At 37.6% G+C, this 15,358-nt stretch overlaps 1 protein-coding gene across 1 annotated transcript in view; it reads right to left on the minus strand.

The window, feature by feature from the left end:
- Window positions 1-15,358, minus strand: part of TRHDE (thyrotropin releasing hormone degrading enzyme) — a 405,203-nt gene that overhangs the window by 8,088 nt on the left and 381,757 nt on the right. Inside the window, exons 16-18 of the mRNA XM_060113303.1 lie at window positions 11,068-11,235; window positions 10,394-10,534; window positions 3,553-3,634 (exon numbers count right to left, since the gene is read on the minus strand). Coding sequence (XP_059969286.1) covers window positions 3,553-3,634; window positions 10,394-10,534; window positions 11,068-11,235 — 391 coding nt within the window. The remainder of the gene's footprint in view (window positions 1-3,552; window positions 3,635-10,393; window positions 10,535-11,067; window positions 11,236-15,358) is intronic.

Raw genomic sequence — 15,358 nt, forward strand, 5'->3', positions numbered from 1 at the left:
AGTAGGTCAGGTTATCCTGCAAGAGAACTCTCAGTAGAAAATGTAACTGGGGGTTCTCTAGGGATTCATTCCTTAAATCACTATTTAAGTGCACTAAATACTTCCGTTGTGAGCTCACAGAGCTTGGGACGACTCACATGCATCTTACGAGTAGCTTATTCATCAGAACACATGTGGCCCACTTTCCATAGTTGTCATAAATTGATCTTATTATGCCTCATACTCCTCCACAACTCTTCTGGCGAACTTGTGGTCAGAGCAGCCATCTGACTGGTCCTGGGGCATGATCACAGCACCTTCCAGACCCCCGCCTCACTTTAGAGGGCATGGGGTAGATGGAAGGCATCTGGCATTCCAGTTTGCTTATTTTGGCAGCTCTTTGGTAGATGTTCTGCTGCTATTAGTTTTTATTATTGTGCTTCCTAAATATTTATGCCATCTTATGCTTTTATTTGAAAATGTTGCAAGTTTAGACATTTTTATAAAATAACATTTAGTAAGATGTCAGAGTTGCTTGTGTTGTTCCCTGTTCTCCTTAGCACAAAACTTCTAGACATGTTTGTTAATTTCCCTATTAAAAAACATTTTCGTATTTGAAAAACATTTAGTATTTAGTTTAGACATTTTTATAAAATAACATTTAGTAAGATGTCAGAGTTGTTTGTGTTCCCTGTTCTCCTTAGCATAAAATTTCTAGACATGTTTGTTAATTTCTCTATTAAAAACATTTTAGTATTTCGTACTCTTGATTTAGGGTACTCTAGACCTTAAACATCACAAAATAATTTGTAAAGTGCAGCACACAATATACACTTAGTAACTATATAAATGAATCGAATTAGCTATTGCCCGATTATGAGGTTTATATTTTCAACATTAAAACTGTAAATGGGATGTCTGTAATGCACAGGATCTATGTTCTTTTAGATCAGTGTTGTATATAAGGCTCAAGCGGCCAAAAAAATTAGTGCTGGGGCTTCCCTGGTGGCGCAGTGGTTGAGAGTCCGCCTGCCGATGCAGGGGACGTGGGTTCGTGCCCCGGTCGGGGAGGATCCCACATGTCGCGGAGTGGCTGGGCCCGTGAGCCATGGCCGCTGAGCCTGCGCGTCCGGAGCCTGTGCTCCGCAACGGGAGAGGCCACAACAGAGAGAGGCCCGCGTACCGCAAAAAAAAAAAAAAAAAAAAAAAAAAAAAAAAAAAGAGTGCTGAAGAGGATGCTGAACGGGCATTAGTATGGAAAAATGGCAAGGGCCTCTGAGGTTCCATGAGGTTGTACTTCCATTAGTTTAAAATTAAGGAAGTGATGTACTGTTTCATGGAGAAATATTGTTCAAATTGCTACAGCTATGTAATTAGAAGGAAATTGCCAGTTTCAGGTACCAGAATGTAGTTTTGGGGAAGGGACCATAGAAAAATGTAAGCGTCTTTGCTGAATGCCCCTAAAGTTGATGGGGATCATTACAATCTCAAATTAGTTTTCAGAATTCATAAAGATGCCAATTCACTTTTGATCTATAAACTTTTGAAAATAAGAATATGCTACATTCAAAGGGAGCATATTGGTTTCTCTGCTTACGAGGCTCACTGGTTATGGGAAAATGAGACTGAAACTTCCTCAGTTCCTTTATATTTATGGAAGGGGGTTATCGGCGATACAAATTAACCCCCTGCCCACCCACAATCCTACAGTCGATGATTAGGTAATAAAAGTATGGAAAAGCCTCAGGCAGCAGTTGGTAAACTGGAAAGTCAGTGCAAGCATCTGTGTCATGAAGGGATTCATCACTCAGGCTACAGAGAGCCTGTATTGTGAAGCTAGCTGCTTTGCAGATAATGGATTAAAAGCCACAGTTGAGTTTCAGTTTTCAAATGGCACCTTTCATTATAGGGGTATCTTGGAACATTTCAAACGGCAATTAAGTCAAGTGTAAAAACTTAAATATGTAAGTGAAATATGTAAAGCAAAATGGCCATCATATGATAAAATCAATTTAAATATCCATTTAACAGATGTTTTTCCATGAGCTGGGTATTATACCGAAGCAAGGAAAACGTGAAAGATAGAGTTAGAGAACAGAAGAAGAGGGAGAGAGAACAGGAGAGAGGCAAGGGGAGAGGAAGACGGCAGAAGGAAAGGAGCTAAAAGGAGGGGAGGGGAGAGGGGAGGAGAGGAGAGATCTTTCACGTCTGTGTTCACTTCAGTGACTGCACAGGTTGTCACTAAATGAGCCTTTCATTCCGATTATTGAATGTAAAATCAAAGAATTAAAACTACTTCATTTAAATACATAAACTCATTAACTTAATTGTTCTTTATTTCTCTTTCCTATGGATATGAAAGAATTCCTTCCCTTTTAGCTTCCTTTATTAAATATAAAAAGTATAGTAAAACATGTGCTAGAGCTTTCAAATTCTTCAGCATTGGGAACACACATAGGGATAAAAATTGAATTTCAAATCATTACAATCAGAGACTTAGCTTAGCTTAGCTCATGGTGTGAAAGAATCCAAGTGAGTGCGTGGGGGATGACCATACAAAATTGGACAATATTAGGAGATATTAGGGATGGTGCCAGGGTGGATGCTTCTGGGAGAATCCTGCTCAATGGGATGAGCTCTGTGTCACAGCATTGGGCATTCTGTCAGTGAAAACTGAGGAAACTGTGATTCTCAAAGCCAAATCTCAGCTATATTTTATAATGGAGTTGAGCAGCAGACTAAAAAGCAATAAATGTTTGAAGCCCAACTCATTTTAATCAGTCAAATATTTTGCTCCTTCCTCCTACCTACTTACCCCACCCCCCATTTCATACCCCTAACTATTAGAGATGTGAATTAATGGTCACAAAACTAGCTGGTTTAAATTTCCAGAGACATAAAACAGAGAAAAAAGAAAATGTTAGATACTCTGCAAACTGGACACTAGTCCTTAAAAAAATAAGTTCAGTTTCATCAATGAAATCCACTTGTGATTGTATCCAGCAGAACTTTAAATGAACTATTAATATCAATATATGTTGCCAGATATACTTCCATCCAAATGTATGAATTTATTCCATTTAACAAACCAAATAGCATGAAGCATTATTACCGTATCCAATTGTCATTCTTTGTGTAGACCAGACCACAAAGTAATGAATCTCAAGTTCTGTACCTCAATAGCAACCTTGGTCCTCTGTATCCAAATACTGAGTCATTGTGACAGGATAGTTTTTTTGTTCCAAGGATCCCAAACTGGGTTCACAGAATCAATAGAGGGGTGGCTGATTGGATCAAAGATTTCTGGAGTGTATTTGGAGTCTCCCAACTTGAGAATCTTTGCATTCAAGCACCTCTCATGGGAATTTAATATTAAATACTAATATGTTAGAAATACCTTTGCAAATAATGAATGGCGTAAAGTCTTTAGCATGGGTGTGTGTGTGTGTGTGCACGTGCGCACGTGCTTCAAAGGAATGGGTATGACTTTATTGGAAAGAAATGGTTGAAGTAAATGTATAATTTCATATCTTTATAAAAGAAAAGCATTAGAACTCATCTGAAAATATTTACCTCTTTCAGTTCACCTTCAGTATTAAGAAATTCTGTAACTCCACTGATAAGTTTGGAATTCAAAAACAATGCTTCTCCATACCTTGAAAGATTAAAAAAAGTCTTAATGTTAAAGCAGGCAGTAATTTAGGAAATACTACTACACATTTTTTTTTTTTTTTTTTGCGTTACGTGGGCCTCTCACTGCTGCGGCCTCTCCCATTGTGGAGCACAGGCTCCGGAGGCGTAGGCCCAGCGGCCATGGCCCACGGTCCCAGCCGCTCCGCGGCACGTGGGATCCCCCCGGACAGGGGCATGAACCCGCGTCCCCCGCACCGGCAGGCGGACTCCCAACCACTGCGCCACCAGGGAAGCCCAACACATATTTTTTAAGAATCCTTCTCAAGGGCTCCAAGTGACCTGTGTTGTCTTAATGCCATTCAAGGCCATTTCCCTAGGGAGTCAGGGAGGTGCAAAGAGCTGTGGCTATGGGATGCCATCAAATGCATCCTGATTTGGCTCAGTGTTTCAAAGAGGTCTAAAGAGAGCCCTCTAAAATTATATTTAGGAATTACTATATTTCCAATATAAAGCTAGAGAAAGAAACATTTTAAATTTTTCAATTTTACTTTTTTTTTTTTTTGGCCGCACCCCGTGGCTTGCAGGATCTTAGTTCCCTGACCAGGGATCGAACACTGCAGTGGAAGCACAGAGTCCCAGCCACTGGACTGGCAGGGAATTCCCTAAAAGTTTAAATTTTAAAGCAACCTAGATCACTGTAAGGAAGAAGGATCTTACCAAAAGAGATAGAACTGCAGGAAAAACTTGGGTATTAGCAGTAAGTCACACAGATCCTTTGGTCTGGTTAGTCAAAATTGACATCGGCATTATCCTTTTTCATTCCTAGAAACTGAGCCAAATTTCTCAAAAATGCTCCCAAAACATTAGCATTTTCTCATGTGAGTTTTAAAATAAAACATCAAATTGTTCATTTGAATGTCATAATCTTTGTACCACAAGCATAATTACTTGACTCATGACCCAAGGCAAAGAACACTATGTATCAGTGAGTTGGAAAGATTTCTCATTTCATTTATTGTCTACTGTGTTAAGGGTACCTATCACAGGTTATCATATTCTTTGAAATTAAAAAAAGTACACTAAACTAAACTGGAGGCAGGATCAAGATGGCTGCATAGAAAGACCCTGAACTCACCTCCTCCTATGACATGCCCATAATACAACTATATAAAGAACTTGAGAACAAATTATGTATCCATTCATGATAAAATCCCTCAACAAATTGGTATAAAGGGAACATACATAAACATAATAAAGGTCATATATGACAAGCCCACAGTTAACAGCATACTCAATGGTGAAAAATGAAAGCATTTCCTCTAAGATCAGGAACAAGTCAAGGATGCCCATTCTCGCTACTTTTATTCAACATAGTATTGGAAGTTCTTGCCACAGCAAACAGACAAGACAAAGAAATAAAAAGAATCCAAAAAGTGGAAAGGAAGAAGTAAAGCTTTCACTGTTTGCCGATGACATTATACTATATGGAAAACCCTAAAGGCTCCACAAAAACAAACAAACAAACAAACAAAACCTATTAGGCTAAATGTTCAATAAAGTTGCAAGAAACAAAATTAATATACAGAAATCAGCTGCATTTCTATACACTAATACTGAATTATCAGAAAGAAAAGTCAAGAAAACAATTCCATTTACAACCACATTAAAAAGAATAAAATATCTGGGAATAAATTTAACCAAGGAACATGAAAGACCAGGTACTCTGAAAACTATGAAACACTGATGAAAGAAGTTAAATGCAACATAATTAAATGGAAAGATATACAGTGCTATGTATCAGAAGAATTAATACCGTTAAAATGTGCATACTATCTAAAGCAATCTACAGATTCAGTGCAATCCCCATCAAAATACCAAAGGCATTTTTCACAGAATTAGAACAAATAATCCTAAAATCTGTGTGGAACCACAAAAGACCTTGAATTGTCAAAGCAATCTTGAGAAAGAAGAACAACACTAGAGGTATCACACACCCTAACCTCAAACTATACCACAAAGATATAGTAATAAAAACATATGGCACTGGCACAAAAGCAGACACGTGGATCAGTGGAAAAGAAATAAATCCATGCACATCTGGTCAATTAATTTGTGACAAAGGCAGCAAGAATATACAATGGGGGAAAACCAGTCTCTTGAATAAATAGTATTGGAAAACTGGACAACTATATATAAAAGAATGAAAGTGGACTATGTTCTTATACGATATACAAAAATAAATTCAAAATGGATTAAAGACTTGAATGTAAGACCTGAAACCATAAACCTCTTAGAAGAAACCACACACTCTGTGACATACGTCTCGGCAATATGTTGTGGATCTGTCTCCTCATGCAAGGTCAACAAAAGCAAAAATAAACAAATAGGGCCACATCAAGCTAAAAAGCTTTGGCACAGAAAAGGAAATCATCAACAAATGAATAGGCAATCTACTGAATGGGAGAAGATATTTGCAAATGATATGCTTGATTATGGGATACTATCCAAAATACATAAAGAACTTATAAAACTCAATATAAAGAAAAACCATTTAAAAAATGGGCAGAGGACTTGAACAGACATTCTTCCACAGAAGACATACAGATGGCCAACAGGTACAAGAAAACATGCTCAACATTGCTAATCATCTGGGAAATGCAAATCAAAACCACAATGAGATATCACTTCACACCTGTCAGAATGACTATCAACAAAAAATAAAGAAATACCAAGTGTTGGTGAGTACACGGAGAAAAGGGAACCCTCATGCACTGTTGGTGGCAATTTAAATTGGTGCAGCCCCTATGGAAAACAGTATGGAGGTTCCTCAAAAAAATGAGAAAACAGAACTATCATACGATCCAGCAATTCCACTCACGCGTATTTTTCCAAAGAACACAAAAACACTAATTGGAAAAGGTATAAGCACCCTTGTGTTCACTGTGGCATTATTTACAATAGCCAAGAAATGGAAGCAGCCTTAGTGTCTATTAACAGATGAAAGGATAAAGAAGATGTGGCATTTATATATACAATGGGATATGACTCAGACAAAAAAAAAAAAAAGGGATCTTGCCATTTATAACAACAAGGATGGACCTAGAGGGTATTATGCTACCTGAAATAAGTCAGATAGAGCAAAACAAATATTGCATATTTTCAGTTATATGTGGGATCTAAGAAAAAAAACAAATGAAAAATTATAACAAAGCAGAAACAGAGCCACAGATACAGAGAATTAGTGGTTGTCAGAGGGGAGGAGGGTGGAGTGAAGTGAAGGGGATTAAGAGGTACAAATACGAGTTACAGGGCTTCCCTGGTGGTGCAGTGGTTGAGAGTCCGCCTGCCGATGCAGGGGGCGCGGGTTTGTGCCCTGGTCCGGGAAGATCCCACATGCCGCGAAGCAGCTGGGCCAGTGAGCCATGGCCGCTGAGCCTGCGCGTCTGGAGCCTGTGCTCCGCAACGGGAGAGGCCACAACGGTGAGAGGCCCGCGTACCGCAAAAAAAAAAAAAAAAAGAGGTACAAATACTAGTTATAAAATAAATAAGTCACAGGGATATAATGTACAGCACAGGGAATATAGTCAATAATATTTTAATAACATTGTATGGTGTGTAATTTATAAAACTATGGAATCACTATGTTTTATGCCTGAACTGTATTGTAAATGAACTACATTTCAATAAAAAAAAAAAGTACTCTAAAGATAAGATTATGAGTTTTTTTTTTTTTTTTTTGCGGTACGTGGGCCTCTCACTGTTGTGGCCTCTCCCGTTGCGGAGCACAGGCTCCAGACGCGCAGGCTCAGCGGCCATGGCTCACGGGCCCAGCCGCTCCGTGGCATGTGGGATCCTCCCGGACCGGGGCACGAACCTGTGTCCCCTGCATCGGCAGGCGGACTCTCAACCACTGTGCCACCAGGGAAGCCTGATTATGAGTTTTTGAAAGCAGAGGTCCAGTCATCACTACAAGAGGTTTTCTAATGCTGTTCTTACCTGTGGGAACTTAAGTAATTTAGCTTCTGGAACCTCAGTTTTCTCATCTGTAAAATGAGGGGAGCTAAACTGTATGACCATCCTAATTTGCTGTAATTCTAACATTGAACTATTCCATGGGAAAAGTTATATCAATAAAATAAAATAAATCAACATTCAGTAATAATATAAGTAATCATTAGTGATCAATATGTGGTTACAGAAATGGCCTACTGTACAGGAATGAGAATAATTCTTCAAAGAGTGTTTTGCTTATGCTTTGCTTGCAGTTATGTGAAGAAGAAAAAGGCACAATCTTTTCTCTGAAGGTAATATACTGTCTAGTATTGTAAACAAATCATTCCCAGTTATTGTGGCTAACTGTGGTGAAAATAAAATTATACAGTGTTCAGAGAAATTCTCTTTAGCTGCGGGGTCTTCAGAAAGGCTTCCGGGAGATGATGCCAGATAGATTAAGTATGGGGTAGTTCAAATATCAAGGAAGAAAGTAATTTTAGGCAGAGAGCCAACATAAACAAAGGCAAGGAGGTGTGAAACAACATGGTGTATGCCGCCGACTACATGCATTTGGTATTGAGTGTATAAATTGTGAGGCTGAGGATAATAGAATAAGAGGTAGGAGGGTTAGGAAGAGAGGAGCTTAGATTTTCAGTGTGGCACAGGGTACTGAAGGTTTTACAGCAGGAAAATATCATTTTTGCTTTTCAGAGAGATTCTTGGGACAAAGGGAAGATGTATGTGTGTGATTGTGTATGTGTGTGTGAGTATGTGTATGTGTGTGTGAATATGTGTCTGTGTGAGTGTGTGTGTGTGAGTGAGTGTGTGTATGTGTGTGGTGCTGGTGGCGGTAGATGTGAATATAAAGACAGGAGACAGAAGGCTATTGTGAAGAGTACTGGCAAGAGATAAGAACCTTCACTAGGGCAGCGGTAGCAGGAAAGAGAGGAAGAATTCAAGAAACACGACACATTTAGGAATTGTTAAATTATAAGACCTCAAACCTAAGTGTTACCTATGTCAAGGGAAAGGGAGAACCATATGTAGATTTCCAGGTGCCTGGCTTGAGCAATTGGTGGATGACCATATATTTACTGCGAAAAGGAAGACAAAAGGAAAATGACGATTTACCCCAGTAGGGGATCTCAACAAGAAACTGTCTATCATAGGGTGAAGCTTAGGTGAAATGTCTGAGTTAGAGATGTAGATTTGGGAATGGTTCAAGCCACGAGATTTGATGGCAACTAAAACCAGGGAGAATCTGCAGGGCAGGAAGCAAGCAGAACCTTGGACAGTTTCCCCATGAACTTTCATGTTCAAAGATCGACAGAGGAGTAGAAGATGGAGGAGACAGTCCTATTTGTTAAGATACACACTGCCGTGTCTGTAGAAACGCTGAAGCCTCAATCTTCCTACCTTTTTTTTTTTTTTTAAGTAACAGACTTTAGTTTTAGAGCAGTTTTATGTTTACAGAAAAATTGAGCGTAAAGTTGAGTTTCTAAATGCCTCTTCCTCCCTCTTCAGAGTTTTCCCTATTATTAATGTTCAGTTAATAAAACAAAGAGGTCATTAGACTGAAGTGGTTTTAATGCTGTCTCAACCTTTCTACCTTTTGATTAGAGATCATGGACTCTCAGTGAAACAAAACAGGCATATCAGGAACCAAACATTTTTTGGTAGGGACTATAAACTATACATGCATTACACTGAACTCTGATCTACAAAACCACTCCCTAACGAAACTGTTTATTTGGTAGATATTTGATACTTTTTGAAGTGAAATACTTGTTTATATATATATTAATTCCACCTTGTGTCTGACTATTCATTATACTATGTGCATGACAGCAAAGCAAGCTCTAATCTTTCAAACATTCCAATTTCTGAGCTGAAAGTACTAGGGGAAAAAATGTGCTTTCTAGGTATATCAGTGCTTTCTAACAATGAAATATTTATAGATAGAAATATGTTTTAATATGACATATCCATTCAAATTGAACTCATTATACAAGGTCAACCAATAAAAATATGCTTTTAAAAAATAAAGTTTATACACCAGTTTTTAAGAGATAGAACAGTAGGTATGTTGTCTGGGGACATTTAAGTTGGAGAACATGCAGGATTTACATGCTTTATGATGAATTTAATTTTAAAATACCATAGAGATTATTAGAGTAATAAATTAACATTTATTATAATATATTTAAATACATAATGAAATATTTTCCAAAATTGAGGCTGAATTATTCTCAACATGAAGCAAGATGGCTCAGGAATAAATTCTACTGCAACTAGAATACAGACATTCAAATATTCCTTCTCGATATCATGGTTTTATTTCAGGTGTTTTATGATATGTATATTTTTTAAAGAATTTAAACAATTCTACAGAACTAATTAAAGTTTTCTTGTTATAATACCATTACATATGACTCATAAATCATCTTTTCTACAACACACTCAGGATATAGGGTTTTAATGATATGATTCCTTCAACCTAAGACAGTTTGATAGATCTTCCAGGAAAGCTGCAATGCTAAACCTTTTCACTCTGCACATTTCCATATATAATTGTGGTTATCAATCTTTAATAAATGAATAATGTTATAGAACTGTTAAATTAATTCTGAGTTTCACAAGGGTGGCAACACCCATCATGGCTGACTACTTCAAAATCTAATGCTATTATCTGGACCTTGGTTCTACCACAAAAAGTAGGGCTTTTATCTCTCATATGTCACCTTTGACTTACTCACTCCAGTATGAATGATTGAACTCTTATTTTTACCTGGTATTTAGTATCTTCCATTTATCTCTAAAAAATTTCCAGGCAAGGTCTCGGCCATGTGGATTTCGAGCTACATGGATTATCACATCAATTGCATCTTGATCCAGCACCACTTCAGAATTCAGTGATAGATTTAGAAGCCTTTAAGAATAGAATTGTGGGGAAATTTTTAGTCCAATAACAAAGATTTTTTATAAAATTACCAAAATTACATGATTTAATTTATCACAGTCTTCAAAGAATAGTCCAGTGTAAACTTTACTAAAAAAATTTTATCAATAGAACAACTTTGTTTTTATAAAAGGAGGAAGATCAAATTCATAGTATTGTAATTAATATATTAATTAAAGTCTGAACAATCTTGTGGGTGGAGAAATCATAGTTTTTGTTTGATGATGCAAACTCACTTTAAAAATTCTTTTTAATAAACGCTTCTTTTTATAATGAAATATTGTCTTACATATATATGAAAAAACATATAATTAGTTAGAAACTAAGGTATACCTTTCAAATCAACAAGCTTTAGTCATATTAATATGGCAGTTTTCCTTAGCTCTACAAAGATAAATTTTACAGTAACTAGCATATATTTAAGGAAATAAAAACAAGTTCAGTACAGTCTGATTAACAGAGAATACTCTCATTACACGAATTTTAAAAATTAATTGACCCACCTATTTAATAAATTCCTGTCATCACTGCAAGTTAAGGCTTCCAGTAATATTTTCTTTTCAGAAACGGCCGTGGTGGAGTGGAATTTCATCCATATGAATTCCCAGACATCCTCATCTAGTAGTGAAACTCCTGTACAGTAGACGATGTCTCTAACATTTAGTGGTATTCTAAAGAAGCAACCCATGGTAGTTTTCTGTTAATTAAAACCTTCATAGTATTGAAAATAAAGACAGATTCTGCTCTACTAGTCAGTTTTTAAAAAGATGGTTTTGTTAATTAGATTTACCTGAAAGAGATAATGCTATATAGTAACAATATTCAAAAATATTCCCAATTAAATGAATAAAATAATGTATTTTATTTAAAGATAGTTTTGAATGAAATTTTTTCCACTCTTGAAACTATATAAACAAGAATCAGAACATAAAGCCTTAAAAAAATAGAAACAGGGTGCCTTATATTTCCACCAACATTCATATATTTATCAATCAAAAATTTTGCTCTCAGAATTGTTAGACCCAAGAGCCACAAGAAAGCACTGGATGAAGAGACTGACTCATCTGGATAAAACAGAAACATCTCCTAAATTCTTAGACAATTTTTTCTAAAATAATTTTTCTCAAATAGCTCTCCAAATTTTGGAACCTAGAAGATAAACATAAGTAGTAAATTTTGAGAAAGTAAATGTTACAGTGGGAAACTGTTACTCGATTTAATTAATCTTGGCTATTTATAAGCTGCAATTCTCATGTGTACTCCGCCGTGGCAATGTTTTACTAAATATTGTTCTTTCAAGTTTTGATATATACCCCACATTTAAAAGAACTGGTCTCTTAAAGAACAGTCCAATCTTTTAAAAAATTAAAAATGCATTTCTGCTTTGTATAATATTTAGTAATTTATTATTAAAATTTCTCATTTGTAATTTGAATGTGGTTAATAATAAGAAATGTTTTCTCTGGATAACAAGACGAAACAATCCCTTTTAAATATTTAAGACTTTGATGGTTAAAACATTGCTTTGGTTAATGGAGTATTTGGAAAACAGGAGGAAGCATCTGAATGACTACCAATAAGATGATCTTCATCTTATTCTGTTAAGCAGCTAAGTAGGTCTACAATCAGGATATTGGAGATTGTGTATCAGGATACCAAATGTGTAGAGTTGTTAGTACTATCATACGAAATTCACAGTTCCCAGAAATGGCTAAAAGTATATTATTCTGTCTCTTCCTACCAATAATTAAAATGTTTGGAGAATAGTTACTTTAATCTTGTTGACTGAAGCTTTTTCTCCTTTATGGTATTTGAAGGCAAGCATTTTGTTTGTTTGATAGATTTGTTTTGTTTTTGAAGAAACAAAAGGAATATAGACATCAGAAGAAACCAGAAAAGAGCTTCACTTCTTTCTCCTGTCTTCCCTCTCAGCCCTGGAATCCCTTGACGAAGGTACCCATAATAGTCTTCCCAGTGGGTGGTGAAACCTTCTTCTCCCTGCTCTGTTTATGACCAGCTTGCCACACGGCACATCTGCAATCACTAGGGAAAACATTGCCACCATATGTTGAAGAGTGTGTCAGTCCTGGTAGATACAACATAAGATTACAAAAATGCATCCATCTTTACTAACTGCAATAAGTTAAAAGTTTAAAGTCTTCCTTTAAATCAAGAGCTAGAAAAGAGGATGAATTTTTTCCCTCCAAATATTACAGGCTACAGGGCACAACACTGTATTATTATTGTCATGATTTTGGCCAAGAGGTCACTATAAAAATTTGCAAAAACTAACAAGAAAATGTCTACTTAAATCATCAAATCATAGATCAATGCATATTAGACCTAATAGTAACAGCTTACTATCTAAAAAAAATGCCTTAAGCAATTAATATACCAAAGAGTTCAGGGATAGAGCCCACTGAATGAGGTTTGTTACTGCGTATGAAACCAGTCTCCAGTATCAAGCAGAAAGGCATATGGAAATATAGAAAAGGCAAAAAAAGAAAGAAGAAAAAGGAAAAAGAAAAAGGCAGATACTAAACTACGTTCCTTAGAAATAACTTGTGTCATATACTATAGTCATTAGCAACAATCCATATTTTTGCAATTCAGTAGGTGCTCCTGGCTGATGCTGAACTGTGTAAAATGCATACACAAATGAATAAATGGGTTGGTCAGTGCAAAGTCCTGGACACTGGCTAAAGGGGCATCAGAGGTAGAAAATACCACTTTTGCACAATACTACATTCCAGGTTACCTATCTTATTTTATTTCGTCTATACGATAATATCATGATATCTGTATTATAAATTTATTTTTGCAGGAGAGGAAACTGTTCTTAGAGAGGATATTTTGCACTATAACAACAGTATAGTAAGTTGAGAATCAGGATGGGCTATACGTGAATGTCTTTCTTATTTCTATCAGCTTAGACATAGCTAATGATGATGAAAATAAGATATATAGATTTCTGTTAGTAGTAATCATCAGTAATTGTCACTGAATGCTGATTTTTGTTGTTCCATAAAACGCTATCTTATAGAAAGTAAGAACAACCAAACCCTGGATCTAACTAGTAGGCTGCAGAGTAATACCAGTGCATCCAATCTACAATTCCCTTAGTGCTGAACTGGCCACAGATGTCACTTCTACCCCCTTTTTTTCATTACTTTTTTTCAAGTCCATAGTTTAATCAGTCTTTTTTTTTTTTTTTTTTTTTTTTGCGGTACGTGGGCCTCTCACTGTTGTGGCCTCTCCCGTTGCAGAGCACAGGCTCCGGACGCGCAGGCCCAGCGGCCATGGCTCACGGGCCCAGCCGCTCCGCGGCATGTGGGATCCTCCCGGACTGGGGCACGAACCCGTGTCCCCTGCATCGGCAGGCGGACTCTCAACCACTGCGCCACCAGGGAAGCCCCCAGTCATCTTTGATAAATATTCAACGGTGGCAAGAATGGTTTTCCAACAATAAGCTTCCATTCTGTTCACCAGAATCGAAATGACACTTGTTAAAACACAGCCTCTGGCTGACTTAAAGGACATAGGCTGGGGGTGTATTTAAGGAGCTGCTGTGTAGCAAGCTGATCATATACAGAGCAGGGAGAAGAAATCTTGAAAGGGCACCCAGCAATGAAGTGCTGGATGAAGTGGCAGACAGACCATCCTGAAGGAATCTAACAAAAGTTGTTCTGGGCAAAGGAGGCTTTTGAAAGCAAAGCTGCCCAGAATAGAGGCAAATTCTGTTTTTGAACCGGCAGCCTCAAACAAGAGAAAGACCACATAATTTGGATGTGCTCTGGAAGAAACTGCAGGTCAAGTTTCAGGTTCATGAGCAGCTATCCCCCTGTGCATAGCAGATGCATCAAATTTCATTACTATGAAAATGAGACTTACATATATTTACATATATAATCTGAAACCTGTTGATGGTCCACTGAAAAATAGCCCTTGATCTCAGCGATGAATCCCCAAACTCTCAGGAAAGTAATGGCTATTAGCAGATGCTGGGAGGTACACTTGCTTAAAATTCATAAGGCTCCTTAGAAGAGCAAGGATAGGGCTTCCCTGGTGGCGCAGTGGTTGAGAGTCCACCTGCCGATACAGGGGACACAGGATCGTGACCTGGTCCGGGAAGATCCCACATTCCGCGGAGCAGCTGGGCTCGTGAGCCACGGAGCGGATTAGCTGGAAAATACCACTCTGATTTTTCTAGCATCTCCTCCCAACCCATCAAGTCCTTATCTTCCTTACTCAGCCACCAGATAAAGAATCAATGTATAGTTCACAAGATTATTTGTACTGATCACTGAAAATAAAACAAGATTGGTGAGCACTGAACTTGCCAAGGGCCCTTGGCTCCTAATGATTTCCATTGTTAATGAAACCCCCTTTTGCTGCCAAATTTGTAAAGATGCGCCAACAACATTTTAGCAAAATGATTGCTCTGGGGACACTTTAAGATCTCTTTGTATAAACCAAAGTCATTAGGAACAAATGAAAAAGCTCTTTTTTTTTTTTTTTTTCGGTACGTGGGCCTCTCACTGTTGTGGCCTCTCCCGTTGCAGAGCACAGGCTCCGGACGCGCAGGCTCAGCGGCCACGGCTCACGGGCCCAGGCACTCCGCGGCATGTGGGATCCTCCCGGACCGGGACACGAACCCATGTCCCCTGCATCGGCAGGCGGACTCTCAACCCCTGCGCCACCAGGGAAGCTGGCCCAAAAAAGCTCATTTTTTGTAAAGCATGAGCTGAAAAACCTACAGAACTCATAGTTATGAATAGTGCAAATGAGTCCTAT

Source organism: Mesoplodon densirostris, chromosome 11 (genome assembly GCF_025265405.1).
Source record: "Mesoplodon densirostris isolate mMesDen1 chromosome 11, mMesDen1 primary haplotype, whole genome shotgun sequence".
NCBI lineage: Eukaryota > Metazoa > Chordata > Mammalia > Artiodactyla > Ziphiidae > Mesoplodon > Mesoplodon densirostris.